This window comes from Prinia subflava, chromosome 10 (genome assembly GCF_021018805.1).
Source record: "Prinia subflava isolate CZ2003 ecotype Zambia chromosome 10, Cam_Psub_1.2, whole genome shotgun sequence".
Classification (NCBI taxonomy): Eukaryota; Metazoa; Chordata; class Aves; order Passeriformes; family Cisticolidae; genus Prinia; species Prinia subflava.
In genome coordinates this window covers 12,047,153-12,071,806 of record NC_086256.1, presented here as the reverse complement: position 1 = coordinate 12,071,806, position 24,654 = coordinate 12,047,153, and the positions used below count along the sequence as shown (strand labels likewise).

At 38.5% G+C, this 24,654-nt stretch overlaps 1 protein-coding gene across 1 annotated transcript in view; it reads left to right on the top strand.

Annotated features, from left to right (window-relative positions):
- Window positions 1–403: 403 nt before the first annotated feature.
- LOC134555608 (vitellogenin-1-like) overlaps window positions 404–24,654 on the top strand; it is a 41,991-nt gene continuing 17,740 nt past the window's right edge. The window contains exons 1-19 of the mRNA XM_063407354.1: window positions 404–443; window positions 748–768; window positions 993–1,144; window positions 3,596–3,847; window positions 6,000–6,161; window positions 6,848–6,999; window positions 9,631–9,781; window positions 9,881–10,038; window positions 10,137–10,302; window positions 11,391–11,513; window positions 13,078–13,296; window positions 15,338–15,555; window positions 15,634–15,731; window positions 18,739–18,863; window positions 18,949–19,050; window positions 19,135–19,254; window positions 19,509–19,698; window positions 19,785–19,878; window positions 19,991–20,176. Coding sequence (XP_063263424.1) covers window positions 404–443; window positions 748–768; window positions 993–1,144; window positions 3,596–3,847; window positions 6,000–6,161; window positions 6,848–6,999; window positions 9,631–9,781; window positions 9,881–10,038; window positions 10,137–10,302; window positions 11,391–11,513; window positions 13,078–13,296; window positions 15,338–15,555; window positions 15,634–15,731; window positions 18,739–18,863; window positions 18,949–19,050; window positions 19,135–19,254; window positions 19,509–19,698; window positions 19,785–19,878; window positions 19,991–20,176 — 2,729 coding nt within the window. The remainder of the gene's footprint in view (window positions 444–747; window positions 769–992; window positions 1,145–3,595; window positions 3,848–5,999; window positions 6,162–6,847; window positions 7,000–9,630; window positions 9,782–9,880; window positions 10,039–10,136; window positions 10,303–11,390; window positions 11,514–13,077; window positions 13,297–15,337; window positions 15,556–15,633; window positions 15,732–18,738; window positions 18,864–18,948; window positions 19,051–19,134; window positions 19,255–19,508; window positions 19,699–19,784; window positions 19,879–19,990; window positions 20,177–24,654) is intronic.

Below are 24,654 nucleotides of genomic sequence, written 5' to 3'. Positions count from 1 at the left end.
GAAAGCTAATTTATTTCAGTTATGATGGAGGAACTACATTTGCATAATTTAAATTTTAGGGTTTTTTCACTGTATAAATAAAATGTAGAGAAATGGGGGGAAATAGCAAGCAGGATATTTTGAAAATTAAATCTCTTTTCCAGCATATACCTGCCCAGGTGTCCTGCTGAATTTCAGAGTGCTCACAAACATGGTGAATCATATAGAAAGTAAAGTAGCTGAAATCATGAGGTGATTTGAAGTCATCAGCATTCATGACCTCAGAAATGTTTATTTTTTGATTGATCAATATGCATTCTAGAATACCCTTATTTGTCAAACTAACGTGCCAAAAGAAACATGTGATATCACATGCCTTTATAAAAGAGAAACCCATCACATTCACCTTTACTTTATCCCCATCATGAGGGGCTTGATATTAGCCCTGGTTTTAACCCTGGTGGGTAAGTATCTAACTTATCTGCTTTGATGAATCTAAACTTGTATATTCAGGAAAAGGTTTCAGAATATAAATATAGTTCACTCACAGACATGACTTTAACATGCTGTAGAAAAAATATTTTATTACTTCTTTTGTTGTTTAAAGAAAAGTAAGGCATTTGGCTGGTGCTGAAATAGAAGTAAGGTTAATTAGAAAGTGTTATGCTATATGTGCAAAATGAGATATAGCCTTTTATACCACATGACATTAACATTTTGGTGTTGGTTTTTTTTCATTTCATTCCTCTGTTTTTTCTTCTCTTTCAGGGAGCCAGCATCTTAATTACCGTAAGTAATTTTCCTATCAACTAGTATAATTATAATGAGTGAAATTAAAAATAGACTCTGAAAAGTGTATCAATGTTTAATATAGCTTTACAACAGCTAATTTTGTTCAGGTGCAGTGCAAAAATGAACAAATTTGTCTTTTTTTTTCCATACATTTTAATGCAGGCACTTTAATATGTTCTGTACATTCTGTATAATATTTTATGGGAACCATTTCTTTGCAGAACCTGATTTCAGTGAAAACAAGGTTTATACGTTTGATTATGAAACCACGCTTCTCAGTGGACTCCCAGAGAAAGGACTTGCAAGAGCTGGAATAAGAATAAAATGTAAAGTGGAAATTAGTGGTATTGGGCCAAAACTTTGTCTTATTAGGGTAAGAAAATGTATTCAATTTGAAAGGCAAAATTCTCATTACACTTAGCTTCTTTTTTAAGCTTTTGTGAAGTAATTAGGTTTCATCATGTGTTGTGCTTACTCAGGGATAATGTAACTAACACTGTTATTTTTTATACAGTGCCCTAAATTCTATTTGCACTTTGCAAGGTAATTCTCAGCTCAAGCCAACCTTGGGCTTGAAGGATTCCTTCTGCTTTGTGATCAGGGAGACAATGGAATGTAATTTGAAATTCACAATAATTTATTACTGGATCAATCCAATTGTTTCAAACTGTACAACCTAGAATTATTTAATCAACTGATTTCATAACCAGCAGACAAAAGGCAATAAAACATGCAACAGTAGTTGTATGTGATTCAACATTTAGCATAATTAGTGCCATCCTTTTTTTCTAAAGGGTCCTGAGTGACATTCTTTGGCATCCTCAATTGTATATTTTTACTGCTTGCTGAGTAATTACTGAGGGTTTTGATTATGTGAAATACATTTTTGCCTTTAACAGGAGCTACACCAGCTCATAATGAGTGTAGAGACATGCACACCTCAATTGCTTTACACAAACTCCACCTAGCCTTGTGTATATGGGGAAGAAAAATGATATTTTTAAAAGCCTTGGTCTGGCATATTGAACACTTTAGATTAAAAAGACCAATGACTGTCTGATAAATGCTTGTAAATGTTGTAGCCTTCCAACCTGAATTAACCTGCAGTTACTAGGTATTTTTGGGAGTTCAAATTATAATAGATTTAGATGAGAAATATTGCTTTTCTATGACATTTGTAAGAGGATGGATTTCAAAACAAACAAACAAAAAAAAAACCACCAAGGAAATAAGTCACACATCTGCAGTGGTGAGTAGAAAGCTGCCTTGCCAGAAAAGAAGCAGAAGCAGTCTTGTTCTTCTCCCAGATTCTCCTTCATTCCTGCCTAAACTGCTCTTGGTGTGCCAGGGTGAGTCTTCACCAAAAATTGACTCCTGTTCTCTAAAACCCTCTAACATAGTTTTACTGGTGTTACTGCATTTGTGAAAAGTTTCCATTTCAGAAATAATTTCAGGCCAAGAAAGGAGAAAAGGAAAAAAACATAACTTTTTGGGCAAGTTCTAAACTAAAGGTAATAGTACATTTATTCCCTTCTTCTCTGGGAAAAGTTTATTTTGCTGCTGTTATATTTAAATTAGACAGTTTGGAGGGATGGTTCAGGGAATTAAACTTTCATCTGCAGCCTACTAGTTCACATTCAGCCCAAACAAAAAGCTTTGTTCCCTGGGCAGTTTCCAGCTGACAATTTTTTCATCACAAACCTACAAGCAAGAATTGCCAGCTGTGTTCAAAACCAAGCAGACAGCCTAAGTCCTGCCTGGGCCCCAAGGGCTGGGGAAAACTACCTCGCCCTGACCCTGCAGAGCAGTCCCAAACCTGCCTGTATGCAATATGCCAGAAGCATGTCCAAGAGGCAGCATGAGGGATTTACTCTCTAACAGCCTTCCCCGTAAGCTTCAGTCGCTGGGGTTGGCAGTAATCTCCACCAACAATAACAAAAATAAATATGAAAGTGCAGTCTCCTGTGATTTGCTGTATGAGGATTTAGTTTGTGTGGCTTTTTGAGAAATTAATCCGTGTCTTGCACCACATCACCAGCCTGAGGTGTCAGAGAAAAGTCTCTTTAAATTGTCAAAATATATGAAGGGAAGGGTCCTCTGAGAAACTAAGCTAAACATGCCCATTCCCATGGGGCAGGAATTACTCAAGTTATGCATAGTTTAGCACAAGTTTCTACTTGTTTGGATGTGCCCCAGGTTGAGGCTGGAGCATGAAGTGCAGAGTGGGGTTAGAGCCAGTGTCTCAGCCTTTGGTTCCACTGCAAGACATGCAGGGAAGGACAATTTCTTGTGTCTGCTGTCCACTGCTCAGACTAATTCTGCATGTCTGGCTGGCCTAGAGGCCATGTGTTTATTAGTTTCAGATTGCTGCCTGCGCTCTGTGACCTCAGTGAGGGAAATGACAGAGTTCACAACAGGAGTTAATGATGCTTTATGCAACATTAACTTTCTCCTGCAATTTCCTGCAGATCTTCCATACTACTTTCGGCTAGCAACCTGCTTCATGTGGCTCTTCTCTGGCTCATTTCTTTGCATAAGTCAACCTTTGGTAACATGGATTGTCTATGAAAAAGAACAGAGTGCAGTGGCTCTGGAAATATCAGCCATTTGCAATGCTCTCTTTGCTTTTGTATACGTAAATATGTGTATCAACACTAATAATGCTAAATGACAACTTCTGAGTTTCCCCTTTAAAGAGACTTTGTGTCATTCAAAAGTGTATTTTTGATGTGATTAAAGCTCTAGATGCTTATGTGTATTGAAAAAAAATTAACTTGGGGGAAAATAACCCTTAAAGAGGGGTTGTATTCCCGCTTTGCTGTAGATCCACTCGATCGAGGCTGCGGAGTACAACGGTGTCTGGCCCTGGAGCTCCTTCTCCCGCTCCCTGAAACTGAGCCAGGCCCTGACGGGGCAGCTCAGCAGCCCCGTCAAGTTCGAGTACAGCAGTGGCCACGTTGGGAACATCCTGGCTCCTGATTCTGTCTCGGACGATGGGCTGAACATCTACAGAGGGATTATGAATGTGCTGGAGCTGAGCATAAAGAAGATGCAGCATTCATACAGTTTACAGGAGGTGAGTTTTGGGGCTGGCCGTTGTGGTGTCTTTGTAAACAAATAAACTTTCACTTCAGAGTCTTCAACAGCATTTTCAGAATTTGTCCTTGATTTAAACTTCACTTCTAAGAAAGATCTAAGCTTGGGAAATCATGATTAAGTTTCATATGGGGCAACATTTGGTGGAGATGTACTTAAACGGGACAACAGAAGAGCATATTTTTAAACTGGTTGATGAAAGTATTTCAGAAAATACATTTGCTGAATTAAACCCTTAGAAAATCTGGCTTGTGATTCCAGAGAAAGTAAACTGTGAAAGATGAAGCCTACACAGAATGTGAACATTGTATAAAACAAGCTTAACAATACAGTTTAATATTAAAGTCAAAATAACAGTAATTTGACTTTTTTTACCAATCATATATACTTTAATCTCTTCTAGTTCTTCTTTTAGGAAGAAAGTAGTATATATGTCACAACATTATTGTAGCAGCTTTGACAGTTGCAGTTGATGCTCTGTTGGAATTTCCACTGTTTTTCAAGTTTTAATATATTAGTCAAGGTCAATCATCTGATATTACTATTCACCACAGAAATTGCAATGTGTTTAGTTCTTGTGAAACCATATTTACATTGATTAGACTACATTCAATTCAGAGATCAGCAAAAACCTTGAAATTATTATACTTTCATGTTATTTTTATTGAAACTATAGACCAGAGTAACTATAATTTTTTAAATTTTATTTTTATGTAAGTAGAGTTGTTTCTGGGAAAGGAGCTAGATGATTTAATTTTTTTAACGCTGTTTGCTGCACATAAAAATCTGGGTGGTGGCATTGGATATTCTGCAGCACTATTTTCTCATATCTACTTTTACATCTTAATTCTTTCTAATTCAGTTAGCAATATGCTCTACTCTCACTGCTAGGCGATAGATGTGACTTCACCTCCTGGAATAATTTCCACATTTTCTTTGCTTTTCTCAGACAGCAACTGATTAATGAGCTTTGGCACCCTTGCTTGACAATCTTGAGTCCCTCTGCAAAGGAAGATAAAGCATTATTAGTCTCCAAATCTGAGGTGCAGAGAGGTTTAAAGGACTAACCTGGGGAAGTGTCCATCCCATGCTGTGGGTTCAGGGTGGGGGTGTCTGAGCTAGCCATAAACTGCACACAGCCATAAAGTTCAGCTAGGCAGGAGTCTGCTTCATCCCACTGAACTCCTGGGCTGTTCCTATTTAAATCCTGGATGTCTCTACCACACCCTGCAGTGTGCAGAGACCCACACCTGTATTTGCAGAGTACAAGACTTCCAGAAAGCTTGGGCAATTCCTATTTCTAGCCTTTACCAGACAGTGTCTCAGGGAATTCTGTTAAGCTGAAGATGAAGTGGGTATGCCTTGCTTCCTAAAAACCACATGACCATTTCACTGCTCTCACATAGCCCAGAGCTGGTCTCTGCACTAGCTATGCTATAAATAAGAATAATAAAAAAATCAAGAAAATAACTCTTCCTCCTAAAATGCAATCAAGAACTTTGACTCTCCAAAAATCTCACTGACTGTGGAGACTTAAAAGCTCTTATAAATGTATATGCTCAAAATATTTTTGAAGAGCTCAGCTAAAACTGTACTCTCAATAAGACCCACAATCAAAACTCTGTTGTACTGAAATCCTTTTTAATTATTGCTAGTCATATTGTGACAGATCACCTGATATTGCAAGGCCTGCTCCATAGGCATTTGTAAGCTGTCTGTAAAAGCAAGTTTTGAGGGCAGAATGTCATCTCCAACCTTGAAATACTTTGCTGTTAAGATTTCATTCTGACAGATCAAATTATTTTGACACTTTATTAATATTCCTCAAATCATATTTCACAATCAACAGCTCCAACTGAAAATTGTTGCTCCCCTTTCCTGAGGCTCCAAGTGAAATTTTGAGGAGACTTAGTTCTCTCGGTGTAACTCTGATTTAGCTTAGTGAAAACCTGTACATGTAAAAAAGAAATGAAAGTAATAATCATCACAATTTTGCTTCTGAAGAGTATAAGGAAAATAAAGCATTTCCCTTAGTAATTTTGAAAATGCAGAATTAAACAGGAAATTTCATGTGATGAAGTGTAGCTTTGCATATTAGTGAACTTCTCTGATCCTGTTCTCACTTTTGCCAGGCTGGGATTGGAGGTATTTGTAACACAACATATGCAATTCAGGAAAACAAGAGAGCAAACCTGGTTTATGTGACCAAATCCAAGGACCTGAACAGCTGTGAAGAGAAAGTTCAAATTGTCACAGGTTCAGCATACACTCATCCATGCAAGACCTGCCAGCAGGTAAATCAGAGTGCTGTTATGTATAGGTATTTTTTATTCTTATGCAGAACACCATTTGATATCCACACAATTTCTTTGTTGGAAATACTAAAAATGAGGGAAGAATCAGATCTGCTGTATCCAGTTGTCAATACTTTCTTTCTGTATGAAAATGATCCCACAGAGAGGCAGAAGTCTGGGCTGCACACTGTCATGTACTGCAAGCACACTTGAGCTAGCTCAAACTAGCTGGCTTAGAAACCATTAATTATCAGCGTGAGTTAATTCACTACTCTGTTGAGCAAAAAAATAGTCACGACGTCCATTTTCTGCTACTCAAGACAGGTACTGCTGCATTTTATTATAATCCTGTCTTTGAAATAAAAAACTGTGTGATTTATGCAGCTGCTCTCCTCAGAAAATGTGTCTGCTTCTCAAGGGAATGACCAATTACTTAGATTTGGGAAAAGGAAAAAGCAGCTAACACTTCTTAGCAGTAAAAATAATGGAGACAGGCAGTGTGCCTGACCTCTCCCATGGAACTGAGTGCACAGACTTCACACTGACTGCTCTTATGACCAATGAACAAAACAGCCCTGGAAAATACATGGGTTGAAGTGGGTGATGTAATAGCCTCTAGTCACAGAATTTCAAAGCTCAATGACTTTTTTATTTTCTTTGTTTCATTGCTTTTTTATATCATAAAGAGGAACAAGAATTCCCGTGCAACTGCTACTTACAATTACAAAATTAAATATACGCGTAGTGAAGCTGTAATTACACAAGCTGATGTCGAGGAAATCCACCAGTTTGCACCCTTCAATGAGATAATAGGAGGAAATGCTATCGTGGAAGCAAGGTACAGTACATATTCCTTTCATGCAGCAACTCAGGAATCCCAGTGAAGGTTCGTGAGTGAAATAAATCCTTTCCTTCCACAGCCTATTGTTTGCCAGTATTTAATTACATAAAATCCCAAACAGCTCATAAAAACAACCTTCACTGTTAGTTGTAAATCTGAAACGTGCACATCACCATCCAAATTTTGTTAGCTAAACTTGGCAGGACTTGACTATTTTATTTCTCAGGGATATTTGATTTATGCCATAAAAGCCAAAACAAATGTGATTCCATCTGAGAAATTGTGAACTAATATATTTGAAGTAGAATACTTTGAAAGACAGTTACTCAGGAAAGAGAGTTCCCTGGAAAATAATAATGCAGTAAGAGATCCTTGGAGACTACTTCACAAGAAACTTAGATAAGACTTCAGATTCCTAAATACTGTGGGCATGCAAATCTCACATCAAAACTGGTTTTTGGTAGGAAATTGGGTTTTATTGCAAAACAATTGGGCACAAGGCTTGTTAAATGCATTTGCTTTTTCACAGCAAATTTTGCATATTTCTTAAAGAAATTTGGGGAAAACAAGAATATGGTTGTCTATGAAATTGTGCCCCAAGCTCAAACACCCAAATTTTGAGTACTGAAAAATTTTTTCATCCATAAAATTCATTGATTGAAAAAAATTTCTGTTACTTATTTAATTATGGACTCTGTAAATAGGAGTGCCCTACTGAAGGGAGAGGTTTTGCATAAATTTCACAGTGCATAAGGCATTCTTTGATCCCACTCTACAACTGCTGTAATCTCCATTGCTCCATTAGCTTCTGCAAGGATTTTTGGTGTAAAACAGTTTTGGAAATAGCAACTTCAGAAAGTTTGTGTCAGTAACTCACTGATTAACTTCATATATATTCTAATAATAAAAGGAAATTTGCTTTATTATCTTATTCTGAAGAGAAGATGTAGATAGACACAACTGCAGTGCTTTTATGAAATTAAAGGTCTTTGTGAGTCAGCATTAGTCTGGACACGATGGATGCTTTACACTCTCCTGCAGACTGCAGAGACTCTTTTCAGTAAGGTCTATCTCAGCTCTCAGAAGGGTAGTACCTTTACTTTTCCCATTTTCTCTGCATTTTTATCATTACCCAGCTGAAGGAGACAAATATAAGATAGTTGGGAAGATGTGACTATCTCGTTCAAGTCTTCAGAAGTTATTTTCACAATGCATTATCTGTTAAAAATAAATAATCTACCAAGGCCTTAAAGCACTTGGAACTGAGTTTTCAGACCTGCTCAGCATAAGACTCTTGCAGCACCTTTCAAGGCCAAGAGAGGTTTTACTACTGTTTCACCATTTTAATCCTATCTTTAGTATTCATTTGCTCTTCTCTTCAGAATACAGCATTTACCCATCTACTCTAGGCAGATACATCTCCTCCCAAAACAAAGAAAATGGACATAATAGATTCATCTCGATTTGAAAGGGGGAGTTAAATCTGCCCAAGTGTACCAGATATTATATTTTCTGACCCAAATGCCCTTTCAATAATATTGTATAAAATTTCAAGAGAGAAAAACCTCTCTACTGATTCTGTAGCAGTTTCTATTCAAATTCCAGTGGCTTGTCTGTAAAGCAGTTGTATGCTATTTTTCTGCAGCAGTTCTCTGCAATCCATATGGAAGGAGTGAATAGAAATGATACAGAAGATCATAGAGATTCCAAAATAAACACACCAATTTTCTACAGAGGTTTTTGAGACACTCTGTAGTATAGCAATATTGCTTTTGGAATGTTTTCAGTTGTTCAGTACAAATGCCTAATTTTGTTATAGTGTCCTAAATGACCCATTTTAAACATAATTGGTAGGACAGGCTGCATCTCTTTAGCTGAAAATGTAAAAAGATAGCAAATATTTACAAAGACAGTCTCTCTTTGGAATTATTCTTAATAACAAATGATGAAGGTTTGTTGCATCTTAAAAAGTTTTCAAAAGGTTGAGCACTTTTCCAAGACTAATCCTGAATTTATGTGGCCCTTTTTGTTTGGTAAATCCAATTTAAAATTTCATGAGAACCTTCTTTTGTAGTCTCCAGGATATTCAGCTTACCAAACAAAATGGGGAGGGAATAGTAATAGTTCAAGTAAAAAGATTGTAGCATTTCTTATTGTATCTAAAAACTTTCAATTCCATTTGAAGCTTCCAGGAGAGACACAGACACATAAGAGCTTTTCTGAACTTCTTAAAATATTTAAATTAAATTATAATTTCTGAGCAAATTTCCCATCTGTGTTTTTCTATAGTCCATAGCTCATTCCTTAAGACACAATGTGTATTTCCTGTGATATTCTTCAGGCCACAGCTTCTCACCTCCCTCTTCTTCCATAAATTCTCAAGCCAATTTATTCCCAAGGGAAGGCAAAGGTTGGCTCTGATCTGAGCAATGCTGTGCGAGTGCACACCCTCTCAGAGTATGTTTCTGAGCAACATGTCCAAGTGCATCTCTCTGTAAATGTCTTTGCCCTCAATAACAAAGTTTTTTGTTTGTTGCATTGCAATTGGGGGAAGTGGAATTACTGAGGATTTTTTTAGTTTGTACCCTGAATCTTGTGATGTTTTATTCCTGGGATTCTCCGTTCCAGGCAGAAACTTGCTTTGACTGATGTGCAGAAGCAAAGGGCAGAGGTCCCACCAAAAGAGTACCAGAATCGTGGGTCTCTTCAGTATCAGTTTGGCAGTGAACTGCTTCAGCTTCCTGTCCACTTATTCAAAATAAATGATGTGGAAAGCCAGGTAAAGCCCAGCCACTGGACAGATTCTTTGTTGGAGACTTAAATCTGTGTGCATGGGAAAAAATGCATGTGAGCTTCCTGCATTTTCATCTTTCTGCAGATAGAGGAAAGTCTGCAAGAATTAGTAGAAGCCACCTCTGACCAGCTTCCCAGTGATGCACCAGCAAAAGCTCTCAAGCTTCTGCACCTCTTCCGAGCAGCAAACGAGGAGAATTACGAGTCGGTGTGGAAGCAATTCTCCAACCGGCCGGCGTACAGGTACAGGCAATAAAGGTGGTGCTGCTTCTGCTGGAGACCCTCTGGGATGCCTCTGCTCAGAGGAAAATGGAAAATGCTGCTTGCCTTTCCCATTGCAGGCGCCACATTCTGGACATCCTCCCTGCAGTGGCCAGTCACCGCGCGCTCCGGTTCCTGCGGCACAGAATGGAACGGCAGGAGCTCACCAGCTGGGAAGTGACTCAAACAGTGCTCGTGGCTCTGCACTCCAGCTCTCCAACCCGGGATGTGATGGAGGAAGCAACAGTAGGATTCTCTAAACACTCTCAAATCACTCTTTCCTGATTCTAGCATCTGTTGCATTTATTCCTTGACGAGACAGCAAAGGCTTTGAAAAGATAAAGGTTTTATATCCTCTAGCAAGGTTGAAAGGGCTTTGTTTCCTGAGTGTCTTAAGGGGAGAAGAATGCAAATCAAAAGGGCAAAAATGAGCCCAAAATGAAACAGGAAATAAAGACTAAAATACCCCTCAGGGACAGAGGTTATTGGAAATTATTGCTGCAAACAGTGGATTCTAGTCTCTTTTTCCAAATGTACTTTATAGTTCCATCAGATTACATCTCTGACTGTCTCCAAAGACAAAGAAGTAAGAAATACATATTTGTTATATCCATGTATTTGTCCTAATTGACCTAGAAGGATGGGGGTGAATTTGAGAAGATCTGTCAAAACTAAGGGAATTATGTCATTGTGAAGGCCATGTAGGAGAAAGTCTAATTATTTTTGCAATTTTCTGTATATGCAGGGTTTAATCCCAGTCTCAAGTGCAAGAACTTATCTCTGTCTACCCTAGGCAGAGACAATGAACCTCAGACCTGAGTTTTACCCTCAGTGGAAGCCACGACAGCCCAGCTGTTGCTGTGTGCTGGTGCTCTGCTTCCCACACAAGAAACACAAGGAGGCTGGTGCCTCCTGTCAGCTCCTACATTTATAAAAAATTCCTGTCTACGCAAGTAGTGAGGTCCATTTGCAACAAATCTCAAATTCATTGTACCTATAGCTGAGGCAATCATAAAACATGATGAATGTTTCTTCAATAATGTGCATTTTTCTGTTCCATAACTGGGTGATTTCTTCCCTTTGGATTATAGGCTATGCCAAATTTAAATCTGAAACACTGTAAAAGAAACAGATCTGCCTTCCAGATGTTACTTGGAATTACTTTACAATTACACTGTCAAATACAAGTACTATCCGCAGATTAACTGAAAATCCACCAACAAAAAAAAATATAATATGAAAAGCCTGGTTTTGCCTTTCATTGGGCAGAAACACCTTTTCCAGTAACGTTTCCCTTCACTGATGGTGGTAATGACCAGCTGCTTTCCCCCCAGCTCATTGTGAAGAAGCTGTGCCCGCGCTCCAGCTCCGTGCTGGGGAAGGTTTGCCACCTCAGCTACGCCTCGCTGTGCCACAAGCACTGCTCCTCCTCAGACTCCTGCTCCGAGTGTCTGCAGGTAACCACAGGGTTATTTATCACTTAAAAGAAAAATCAAGCCTTCAGTTCTTTCTTCATTATTCAGAAAGCTGTGTTTCGCTTCACTGCAGTGTTTCCTTTGGGGGAAGGAGCCCCAGTTGGTTAAATACAACATTTTTATCTTTAGATTAGCACACAAAAGAGAGTGAGAAGAAGAAGCAAACAATTCATAACACTTTCTATCTAGGTATCTCTGAGTGCTTTATTGCCAATTATTAATGAAGTCCTGTGACATTGTTCAAAAATGCTTGAAATATAGGTATTATGTATATTTATAAGTTAACTAAGTGATACAAAAGCCCAGGTTTTTGCCAGATTTAATGTATCTCAGCCAGAAGCAGACCCCAGTCTCAACATAGGCTATAAGGTTATTATAACAGCAATAACACCCTCCCTATTCTACACTACTTTTAATCAGCAGGCCTCAAAGCAATTTGAGTTGACATTAAATAGCATTTCACAGTTCTAAAAATTCATGTCATGTTTTCCAGGGGCCAACCACTCAGCCAGCAGCAGGGAGGGAAATAGAAATGTGTGTTTAGTCTTTGGCACCCGTCAATCCCCCATCCCAGTGAGAGCAGGGTGTTCCAAATACACTGTGTGCCTGACACAATGTTTTTGCTGTAGTACATAGGCTTGGCCAACATTCCTGCATACATCTCCTGTGTTACAATTGCCACCAAGGCTCGAGCTAATTAAATCTGAGAAACCCTGTGTCAGAGAATGAAAATTCCTTCCCGCAGAAAATGGTTGTTTAGGCTTATTCAATGCATTTCAGATGTCCCTTCATTTGATTAGTAATATGGAGTAGGCTGTTTCTGCACCATCATGGGATCTCAAATGTGTTATTTTAAAGTACAGAATCTGTATTGAAATTATTCTCTAACATCTCAGTTTCTTTTTTAGAGCCATTTGTTATCATTTAAAACTCTCATCTATTAGGATTTAGTCCTTTGCTCTTATTCAGCCTTCAGACAACTGCTTCTAATCTTGCCATGCTCATGGAAGTGTGATCCAGTTGCTTACAATGAAGGCTGTAAAATTACCTGATTTTTTGGCAGTGATCTCATTTTGCATCTATTAATCCACACTGAAAAGAGGCTGTCATAGCTGGGTAAGGGCACCACCACTAGCCATATCTTCAGGAATCTTTTTTAACGGTCTGAAGGTTTAACTGTATCTGTATTTTTGCACCTGTCTTCAACCAGGAGAGAGAGAGATGCTCAAGCAGCATTATTTCAGGGTTCCAAACTTACCCTGAAAGGCAGTGGGCACTAGGATCTAGCTGTTATTTTTTCCTTTAAAATCTTACTCAATAACTTTAAGGTATAGTGATGAAGAAGCTGTTTGTTGCAGCTTCCTTGGCTATACTTGTTCTATGAATAAAATGTTCTATTCATGAGGGGGAAAAAGAATTTGAAAATATTTAAAATAAATGAATTGAGCAAACTGAAGTTATGGAAGTCAAACCCCAGAACAGGCTGGTGGATGGAATATAGATAAGAGCTGGAATTGAACTCAACAGATTTGTTTTCATTTTTCAGTATCTTCATAGCTTTGCAGGAGAGGCATTGAGCAAGTCTAGCATAGAGGAAATTTCCCTGGCTCTGAAAGCCCTTGGGAATGCAGGACATCCTGCCAGCATCAAGCACATCAAGAAGTTTTTGCCAGGATATGCAGCTGGTGCCTCGGATTTGCCACTCAGGGTCCACGCGACTGCTGTGATGGCCCTGAAAAACATCGGCCTGAAAGACCCCAAAATGGTAAGAAAACAATGCCTCCTGTGCTCTTGTGACTTCTGCTTACAAGGCTGCTAATGGATAATGGATGAGAGGGAAAAACAGATCTTTTTTTTCAAAGATTACGCTAATTTAAAAAAAAAATCTTAGTCATTCCTTGATGGGCATGTCTTATTTCTTTTGACATTAACCTTCAGTATTACAGAGTACAACAAAAAAATCCCATTAAAAGGATACATTCATTGTTGTTGAAGAGAAATCAGTATTTCCATTGCAAATGTTTCATTTCCAAGGACATTAGACAGAAAACTACATTACTGACCCAAATGTGTTTAGTACTACTTCACCTTTGGTATGTGAGAGAACCACAAAACAAGGTTTTCAGAGAATTGACATTTAATACCGAGAGTCACATCTAATCGTAATTCAAGACCTGATTTTATTGTAAATAGATACCAGGGGTTTGCATCCTAATTACAAATTTACAGACATTGTGCTGGTTTAAGTCATAAACAGAGCATTTACTAAATGTGACTTTTGTCCCTGACTGAGATAATTATTAGATCTCACATACAATGCCTACACCAGCACACTCTCTTCCACTAAAGACATCACTTTACAATTATTTTCAGTTTGAAGCAATCTGCTTTTAAAAGGAAACATTTTAAAGGTTTCCAAGATTTTCTTCCTGATGTTGAATTTTTTTTGTTTTATATGAGTAAATTCTTCATATGAAAAGTAAAATAACAGCTTTCATTAACTATTCACCTACTAATCAGTATCAGTGTTTCCATTATACTCACTTTCTGCATGTGCCTTCCAGTTTAAGTGCACATATTGATCCACAGACAACAATGTGCCATGGTATGCTTTTAACCAAAAGAATAAAGAAACAATTTAGTAGAGTGCAGGAGCTGGATGGGGAAATACATGAGAGGGAGAGGAGAGAATTGCAAGGGGAGAAGTTAAAGTATTTGCTGGGGAAGAATAAAAGCCAATTTGGTGTTTGAGAACAGCACTGCGTCTCTGCTTGCTCTTTGGCCTGGCTTTCCACCGGTGCCCCAGACCACTCAGTTTCATTTTCTATGCATTTTCTTTGGAGAAAATTGTTCTGGAGCAAGTTAATGACTGTGACCATTTTTTTCATTGTTAAAAAAATAATTTAATGCCTGGTTTGCAGCTAGGTGAACTCCCATATTTGGGTTAAATATACTTAATTCATGGCATTTTTATTGTTTAGTTTCAAAAGCCTCATTTAGGCCTGCTGCATCTTTGTCATCTCTTCTACATTGGCATTTGGTAATCAACATATTTAAATCAATAATACCAGTCAGGGTTTTTCCAAAGTTTGCTGAAGCTTCCTGGGTCATTCTTCATTACAGCTCATGGATGTGCACTCTCCCGGGCAGGACAGGGCTGTGCAGAAATTTTGCCAGAACACTGGCACATCATTCACATTCATTTTAAATTGAGGGACAAAGGCTCCTGTGCCCCCTGGAAACTGCAAAAGATCCAGTACAAAATTGGTCTGGGTAGTGGATATTGCTGAGGACAAGGACAAGTAATACTAGGGAAATCAGATTTACCGCGTTAAATTTTTGTTTAAGCTGCCTATATGGCACAGATTTCTGGTATTAAATTGGATTTTATTTGTTTCACTTTTATTCTATTATTTAACAGAAAGTATCCCTGAAGATCACATTATTAGAAATAAGTTGTACCTTTGTGCATAGGGATAAGTGATCACTAAAATCACTTCTCAGGTATGTAAGGGATTCATGAAATCTCTTTTACCTAGAGTGGGATAACTCAAAAAAGGATAAAAGACTTGAACTAGAAGTTATCCAGTGAAGTTCCCTGGCTTTCATTGTGTAGGAAGTCAGACTACATTACCATAATGCCCCTTCCAGCCCTCAGACTATGAAACCAGGAAAAATGTTGCCATAATAATTAAATAATCCAAATTTTTACTGTGCTGGTGATGAAACAGCATTCACTGGTCTTGGGTTGTTATTAGCAAAATGTTCAAACATACACAAAAACTGGATTAATCTATTCTTTTCAGGTCCAGTCTATTACTCTTGAGATTTTCCTGAATCAAAAAATTCATCCTCGAATCCGAAATTTAGCTGCAGTGGTTTTGCTTGAAACCAAGCCAGGTCTTCCAATCGTGATGACACTAGCTGATGCTGTGCTGAAGGAACCCAGCATGCAAGTGGCAAGTTTCATCTACTCTCACTTGAGGGCCCTGGGTAGAAGCACAGATCCAGATCTTCAAGTGCTGTAAGGGAAATTCCTTTCCTAGCAGAAACACCCTTGCAAGCCAATTGAAATGTTAATGTGCTCGCCGAACTTTTTCAGGGGTTCTGCCTGCAGAATGGCTGTCCGAGCACTGAGTCCCAAATTTGACAGATCTGGATATCAGTTCAGCAAGGTTTTCCGCTTCAGTGTCTTTAAAGGTAAGATCCAGAAGATTTTGCAGAGAGATATATACTGCTGAATATGTGGGGGAAAAAAGGTACAGTATGAGAGCCCAATTCTCCTAGCTAGCTGTTAGGCTGCATGTTGTTCCTCTGTATTTTCCTATCTTCAATGAAAATAATACAAGAATCTCAGACACTCCATCTGAAGAGTGTTTAGGTCCCTGTGTGTTCTGCATTGTACACTGCCAGCATGAAATTACCAGAGGGCTTGTGGGGCTCTAACCCTCTATTTTCATTAGTCAGGGAGGCACATGCTCCTGTATCAAATGCTGTATTCTCAGTGGTGCTTAACAATTTCATACCATTGTTCAGCACCAAATAAACAGAAGGAACCTAAATTACTGCTGAAGTGGATTAATTTCTACCAGTGTTGAACACCTACAACTCCCGCTGCATTCAAATGTGATGCTAAATACTCTTCACCCCAACAGTGGTGCCCAGTGAAACAGAAAACTCTGAAAATATTCAGAGGTGACAATTCATTGTAACCTGTCACTGTAACCCACGAGCAGCTACATCAGGTTTATTGTCTAAAGATTTTTTTTGCATCTTCCTACCATGAGTCTTTACGAGAATGAGCAGATCCATGTATGCTATCTGGAGACTGGCCAGTTACATCAGAATTGCACTTAACATTGTAGTTAAAGCAGGCAAGGCCCAGATTTAGAAGATGGGTTCTTGCTGGGCCACACTGTAGCTTTTGCCATCTTCCAGTATATTATTTTTCTCAGTAGATTTTTTAAGCAACTCCCAAATGTAAATGATCATGACAGCCTCAGTGATTTGGCACATGCAACTGGCAGATTAGGGAGATTATGGCTCCAAACACAGTCTCCTTACACATGCTGTTTATCCATCAGGAATTGGATGTTTTTAACACTTTGGCTATTCACTGGCATGTGTCAAGATTCTTTTCAAGAAAGTCATCAATATTAAGAGACTCTGAAACATCTGAAATCCAGTGTTGAGTGTAAAAGTACTTCTGCCTCCTTTTTGGAGATGGGTGTGGTTCGAGGGACTTTTGTAAATCTTATTCTTGTCTTGCCTCTGTTTCAGGGATTTTACATGACCACTTAATGGTCTCTATAATGGAAATAAATATAATACATGCTGCAAGAATCACAGTAATATACTATACATGTGCTTGTTGCATATATGTTGGAGACAGCAAGTGCCCAAAGAAACAGTCACTATTATACACTGTGTGAACTTTTGTATTACTTAAAATACATTCAGGGATAGATACTTTTTCTGTTAATATGAAGATATGTGTTCCTTGGTTTAGGCACTCATTTTCTCTTCTAATATTTCCTTTCAATATTACACCATCTAAATTTTCACACAGTTAGAAAGAAAGGTGCAATATGTATGAGGGACGCTGTCAGGGGGCTATGTGAAATGGAATGTTTTATTTTGGCTGTAGCCTGGAAATGCAGTACATCAAGGAATTGCTGATACTTCCTGGTAAAGACCATTGTCAGTAATTTGGCTACCATGGATAGGTAGGTCCTCATGCTGAAGAATAAAAAACAAGATATTTTTCTCACACATTCTAATCTTAGACTTGTATAACTCAGCTAAATTAAGTCAATCTCCTACTACACTAGTATGGGAAGAGGATCCATCCTCCAGCTTTCTCATTTGATTTGTCTCCACTAGCCACAGGTAAAATGTGTTTCTGTGAGTCCATTCTGGAGGAGTTACCATAGTGACGGCTGTAATGCAGTACCTATTTCCTTGATAAAAACAAAAATCTGCCCTCAGCATCACAGATCTTTGTGGTACTAGATACTGAATATTTAATGACAGGCAATAATGTCAGCTGAACGTATCTCTAATTTGGAATTTGTCACACATGGCCACCACAAACAGTACTTCATTCTCTACACATTGCTACTGAAATCAAAGGGGTGACTCAGGTTCTGCTCAGTGTGAGCACTGTGAGAATCTGACTCACAACATGCACAGATTCATATAATTAAATGTGTACTAATGTTTATATGTACCAAAGACTGCTTTCTTTGTTCACTAAGTTTTCCTCCCCCCTTTGGGACAAGGCATTTAATCAGATATATGCAGGTGTCATCAAACTCTCACAGTGAAATGGCAAATATATTCCTGGAGCATTAGCACCATGTAATGCCTGAGGTATGGAAAATATTGCTGCTCTCTTCAAGTCAATTAATTCTATATAATTATTTAATAATTTATAAGTAATATTTCTTATTAAGTATCAGGAAGTACCACAGACTTTTTAACTGACAGCTTTTGTGCTAAGAACATAAAAGATAGCTTTAACAAATTCCCTTAAAGCACCATGCCTTGGTTTTAGTTACCTGTTCACAAAACACCTGGAATTGCTCTGGCTAAACTCATGCAGAGAAAAACTAGTCTTCACATTTCCAAGTTCCACTTTGTTGGGTTTTTTTATAGGGTCACCATTATTATCAGTAGATAACAATGTTCTCCACGTTCCTCCACTTATTCTTCTGACAAAAGTGGGGTGTCATAAATACCTGTGTCTTGACTGAAGGAGTTGTTTCTGAGTCATATGTTATAGGTAGATAGTGCTCAGCACTTTGGAAAGCACAGTAGATTCATTCAGCAAAACAATGAAGGCGATGTGGTAAAATTACAGTTCACATATATTTCTAGTGGAGAGTGCCTGTGCCCATGGCAAGAGGTTGGCACTGGATGATCCTTGAGGTCCCTTTCAACCCAAACCATGCTATGATTTTATGATATAGCAGAAGCAACTGGAAAAAATGGCATAACCACCATGCAATGATCAGTGAGCTTGTAGCTTTGCCCATTATAAGTTAAAAAAAAATCAGAATGTTGTGTTTGTAACTGTTGTAGAACACCAGTTTTATAGCTGAGTTTTCTGGCCTTGCTCATATGATGCTGATTATTAAATTAGTAAGTAGATACACTCTGACCTAAAAACTAACTGTGCTGTGTCTTACTGCCTATTTCTCTGCAGAGTTCCTCATGAGTGGTCTGGCAGCTAAATATTTGGTACTGAATAATGCGGGTAGCTTAATTCCAGCTCAGGCAATGTCCCAGCTACGAGCACAGTTCCTTGGAAGAGTGGCTGACCCCTTGGAGGTAATTGGGTCTACTCACAGTTTGCCCTGTGATCCCTTCTTACAACCATCATCCACTGGCATCTGCACTTTACCTCTCCCCACAGGTAGGAATAACTGTTGAAGGACTGCAGGAGATATTTGCTAAAGGTTACTCTCCTGACAGGGACTGGGAGACTGACTATAACTTCAAGAAAATCCTGAAAACGGTAAATTTTGGGGGAAAAGGAAATCTCTGATATCAGTTTGTCAATTGTTATGAAGAATCAGGCTTTTTTCATCTTCTCACACAGCTCTCTGACTGGAAGGCATTCTCCAGTGACAAACCTTTTGCATCAGGCTACTTGAAGATGTTTGGCCAAGAGCTGTTTTTCGGTGGACTTGATAAAAATGCCATCCAAAATGCACTGCAGGTATCATTTATAAAGCACCTCTACCCAAACATCAAGAGCTCTAAAATACTGTTACTTTCATACATTCTCCCCCTTTTATAAATTAATGGTTGGGTTTTTTTGTCTCTAGTATTAATCAAGGCAAATAAGGTCAAGCTTTGATCAGGATTATTTATAATCATTGCTGGCAGAATTTCCCCTGAGGCATAGTTAATGACACGGATCATGATATTCAAGTTCTGCTTATTTAGACATGTTGAACTCTGTAATTGCAGGCATGGTATGGATCTGATGAAAAAATCCCTTCACTAAGGAGAATAATCAATGGCCTTCAAAGTGGTGTAGGGAGGCAGTGGACCAAAGCTCTCCTGTCCTCCGAGATCCGCCGCATCGTGCCCACCTGCACTGGCTTCCCAACAGAGGCCAGCTTCTATTACTCTTCCGTCACAAAAGTGGCAGGAAATGGTAATGTCTCATTGCTTTAGAAATACAATCATTCTTGCTAGGACTGGAGAGCATTTTTAACCCTTTCTTTGCTTTCTTTTTAATAGTTCAAGCACAGATTACACCTTCTCCCAAGTCTGATTTCAGATTGACTGACTTACTAAATGCCAATATTAGGGTGAGATCCAAAATGAGTCTAAGGTAAGTATTTAGTATAAAATAAAAGAATAATATTTTCAAGTGACAGAGGCCATAAATATTCAACGGCTGTTTGTTGCATGAACATAATTATACCCTCATTCTACCTTTTCAGCATGGCCAAGGAGATGACCTTTGTAATGGGGATCAACACACACACAGTCCAGGCAGGGCTGGAAGCACGCACCAAAATGAATGCTCATGTACCTGTGAATGTTGCTGCCACTATCCAGATGAAGGATAAAAATATCAAAATTGAAATTCCACCATGCAAAGATGAGACTAACATATTTAGCGTAAGGTAAGACATGGCACTTAGGATCTTTCTATGTAGCAAACTAGTGTCCTAAATAAACCCAAACACATTTAGGAATCTTATATTTGACTTATAGCTTGGATAAATGATGGTGATTGGTATAGCTTATCTTTATTTTAAGTGAAATGACATGCACTAAAGTTTTGCTTGAAAATATATGTTACTTTCTGTGGTCTTCACCCGAAAATCCTCCTTAGGACTGTATCTCAATTGTTGAGGTCCATAAGCTATCTGAAACACAAGTGACATAAAATTTCTACCTTCATACAAATATTTGAACTGGAAACACTAGGTAAGATATAAGCCAACTGAATCTTATCAGTTAGAACAGTTAACACATCTGTATTTGTATTAGATGCCTTGAAGCATAGAGGGTTTGGTGTTTCTTATGTTTTTACCTTGTTCCCCTGTGGCTGCCATTTTTTTTTCTTACCTGTTAGGTCTCCTTGATTTATTATCAGTGCATGCAATTACAATACACTCTGGAAAACTGTTGTAGCCAGATGCCAAACAAATGAAAACAGATGGAAATACAAATGCAAAGAGCGGGAGGAAACAGAAAGAGTATGTCCAAGGAATCAAAGCAGCAGACCAAACTTAGAAAACCTTCACACACACACATGAAAAAAACCTGAGAAAGAGAAGCTGAAAATCCCTCACAAAGGAAAAAGCTTCCCTGACAACAGAAATTGGTGATTATACAAACCAGTGAAATGTTAACAAGTTTCTGCTCTAGGAATACAGCCCTAACAAAAGAGCTCAGTTTCTTGATCCAGCTGCAATTAGCATTCATGGCTCATGGCCCAGAGACGCTCTGCAGGTCTCCTCAATTTAGCCACCAGTTAGGCTAATCATTGTTTTCCCTTGTCCTTCAATAGTCACAGACCATTTGACATGCATTTGACATCTCATCCTCCTCCCTAAGACAATTCCCCCACTCCTTCAAGTGTGATTGTAATAAGGTTCTCCCCGTGCAGAGGTAGGGAGGGCCTCAGCATTTCAGAGATGAAAGGTTGCTGCTTGGTTTTTTTGGTTCAGGTTCTTATGGAGGCCAGGACAGTCTGCTCCTAAAGTCATCAGGGACAGCAGGCAACAACTCTCACTAGTTCCCACTGTTAGAGAGGGTGAGGCAGATATTAATGAACTCAATAAGCACACTGAACTGAAATGAGAATATTTAATAGTGATAGGGAGTTTAGAGCCTCAAGCAGAGAGAAATATTAGCAGAAGAATCCTCCCTGCAAATAAATAAAAAATATTATCCTCCTTTGACTTAAGGGGAGATCAAATGAGACACAAAAAGGGTTAAATGCATTGCCATAAAGCAGAAAGGAAGTCAGTATCAGAAACAAGGTATTACAGCAGAGAAGCCCATGAGTTCCAGCACAAGCCCTGCTCTAGACCCTGCAGCATTCCCATTTATAAAGTGAAGTAGTCACTTGGAAATAGCTCCATAATGCCAAGTATATGAGAAAGCTAATACTCACTAGATGACTTCTAGCATCATCAATTTCTCTCCAAAAAGCATTCCCACTCACTGTTACAAAACAAATGGCCAGTGGAAACCACACAGAGCAATGAAACAGCAATGAGTGCAAGCGAAGGCAAAGCAATAACTAGAGAATGTAACACTGAACCACATCACTGAGGAGGTCAAAGACCAAGCAAAGTAAAGTCTTAAAGGTATGAAGAGAAACAAGCAGGCATGGTAGAGAGAAAGGAGATAGATATATAGATATATCTAGATATATAGATATATATAGATATATAGATATATCTAGATATATAGATATATATAGATATATAGATATATATAGATATATAGATATATAGTTATACAGACTAAGTTAAAAATTTTAGTTCAGCATAGCATTTTTCTTCCTTCTGCATAGATATGCCAAATAATAAAGATCCAATTGAAGCTAATATTTTTGATATATTGTGACACCTTCCTTTGTTAGGTTTAAATTCCCCATTTAAGGAAATAGTTCTAGAAAGTTATTGATCTTTCATGTGTTTGTAAGCCCTGTTTAAAATATTTTAGTATTGGGCACTGTCTTGATAGTCAGCAGGTCACCTTCTACAGTCCCATGTCATTAAAGCTAGAGAGGATGTGATATTATTTTCGCCATCATCTCTCACATTCAGACATAGGAAAGAAACAGTTTTCAATAGCATTAAGTTCATTTATATCCTACACCCTGTAAAGGTTATAACCTGTCACAGCAGTGGGATTTATATAAATTTTCAAGAGGCAAAGAGAAATTCGGGTAAGTCAGGCTCAAAAAAAAAATGCTTTGGTGATAGAGAGGTTGCATTCCCAAGACAAATCAGCACATTATGGGCTCAGCTCTCTCTATAGCAAAAATCAGAGCACAGTAATTAATCATACTATGGAGAGAATATATAGCATGTGTTTCAATTCAATCCTAACAAAACTTAATTAAAAAATAATGGTTATTTTTAAGGCTCTTTTAACATAATTATTTAGTATACTACAGATGGCTACTTCAACATACTTTTAAACAAAATTTACAAGAAGTAAAAATCAAATAAATTTCAGGGGAAATTAGAGCTCTGTGATTAAAGCATAAATATGGAGAGCTGCCAGCGAATACACTTTGCTAATATATCACATATTCATAATGACAGCCTACTGAAATATATACAGAGTCATGAATAGAGCTTGTACATAAGGAGTTTTGCTTATTTTAGCTGTAGGATAAGCAGAAGTTCATAGACATCTTATAAATAAGATGAACCAGGTAATTAGAAAGCTCTCTGTCCAATGTACAGTCTGCACCATGTACAGCAGAAAATGCAGAAGAGGCAGCATATGCTGTGATCTTGTTGAGGCAGCGAGGCGTGTTTGGGGTGCAGAAAAGGGAAACAGGTGGGGCTCAGAGTCTCTATTTTTGTAACACCTTTGCACCAAAGTTGGAAGGAAGATGCATAGGAAAGGCAGGAAAATTTGTTACACCACGAGAAAGAGAGGTAAAGATCTGGCTGGCTGATTGTATCTTGTTTCTCATTCATTTACATGTGATGTCACACTGTGTTTTAAGACCTGGGAAAATAGGTTTTGTTGATTGTTTTTTGTTTTAAGTAAACGTTTGAGCTCTTCTGTCCCCATGTTAGGGATGTATGTAAGGCCACACTCTCTGAAACATCAGTGGGTCCAACACAGCTGAGTTGCTTGTCCCTTACCGCTGCAGTGAGTTTGGCTTATATTATAGCACAGCTTCTTCTCTCATCCAAAAAATGCACTAATACATATTGGAAAATCTCCTTTTTATTTTTTCTCCCTTGTGCGGGATCAGAGAGAACAGATTCTTTCATACCATAGCTTTAGGCCTTCTTTGTGACTGTTTTTTCTTGTTAAAGCACCAGAGCTGGCTCTTGTAGCCTATTTTTACTGTGCCGTGTGATTCTGCAGACATTGACATGTGTCACCTGTGATGCAGCTACATTTGTCGGCTCTCTGTGCTCAACAGGGAGGAATCGATCCTTCGCTTTCATTAGGTGGCAGGAGTAGACTATTGGCATAAAAACACTAAAAAAATTGGAAAAGAAACCCCAGGGCTTTCTGCTTGGAGATCCAGCCTGCAGTTCAGTGGTCATTTGAATTATTGAATGGGATTAAAATAAAACCATTTCCCTTTTTGTCTCTTTACCCAGATGAGCCATCTGAAATGCAAGTTGATTTGTATTTTCTTTTATCCCCTCAGCTTGTTAGGGAGAATATTTTATTTCAGATTCCATTCTTCAAGGTTCTCCTATCACCCAGCGTGGAGCGTTGCTGTCATGTCCTTATCTAAAAAAAGAGAGAGATGGAAAAGAAAACAAAGCCCACAGGTGACACACGTTTTATTGAGGTGTTCCACATGAAGAGCAATTGTGTGCTTTACATTGCACACAGCACGGTAGGAGCCTTCAAGAGGAAGAGAGGGCTATCAAATGAATACAAATTCATCTTTCAAACAGGTTAGATTGGAAATGCTCAGGCTAGTATAGTGTGGACCGTATTAAAATAGAGACCATTTTGAGACCTTCTTCCCATTCACTGTCACAGCGGCCACCTCCATTGGCAGGCCACAAAAGTCCCAGGGCAAAGAGATCATCTTCATCCTTGAGAAAGAGCACATGGGGGATTTTGAGATGGATGTTAGCTGATAAACGGCTAATGAGGTAGAGCTAGCACAGCCTTAATAGCTGAGGGAAATAGGTTTTTGTCTCTCAAAAGGTTTACAGCGTTCGAGATGTTTCTCTGACCCAAAACAAAACTCATAGTTCACAGGACTGGGACAAGTCCCATGTAGAATGTGGGCTATGAAGCCAGGGGTTTTAATATTTTACCATGAGAGCCTCAGTCTCATGCTGCACCTTCTATAACTTATCTGGGATCCTAATTAATGCACTTAGAATTCACAGCACTGGAAACAATGTACTGAACACATTTACAT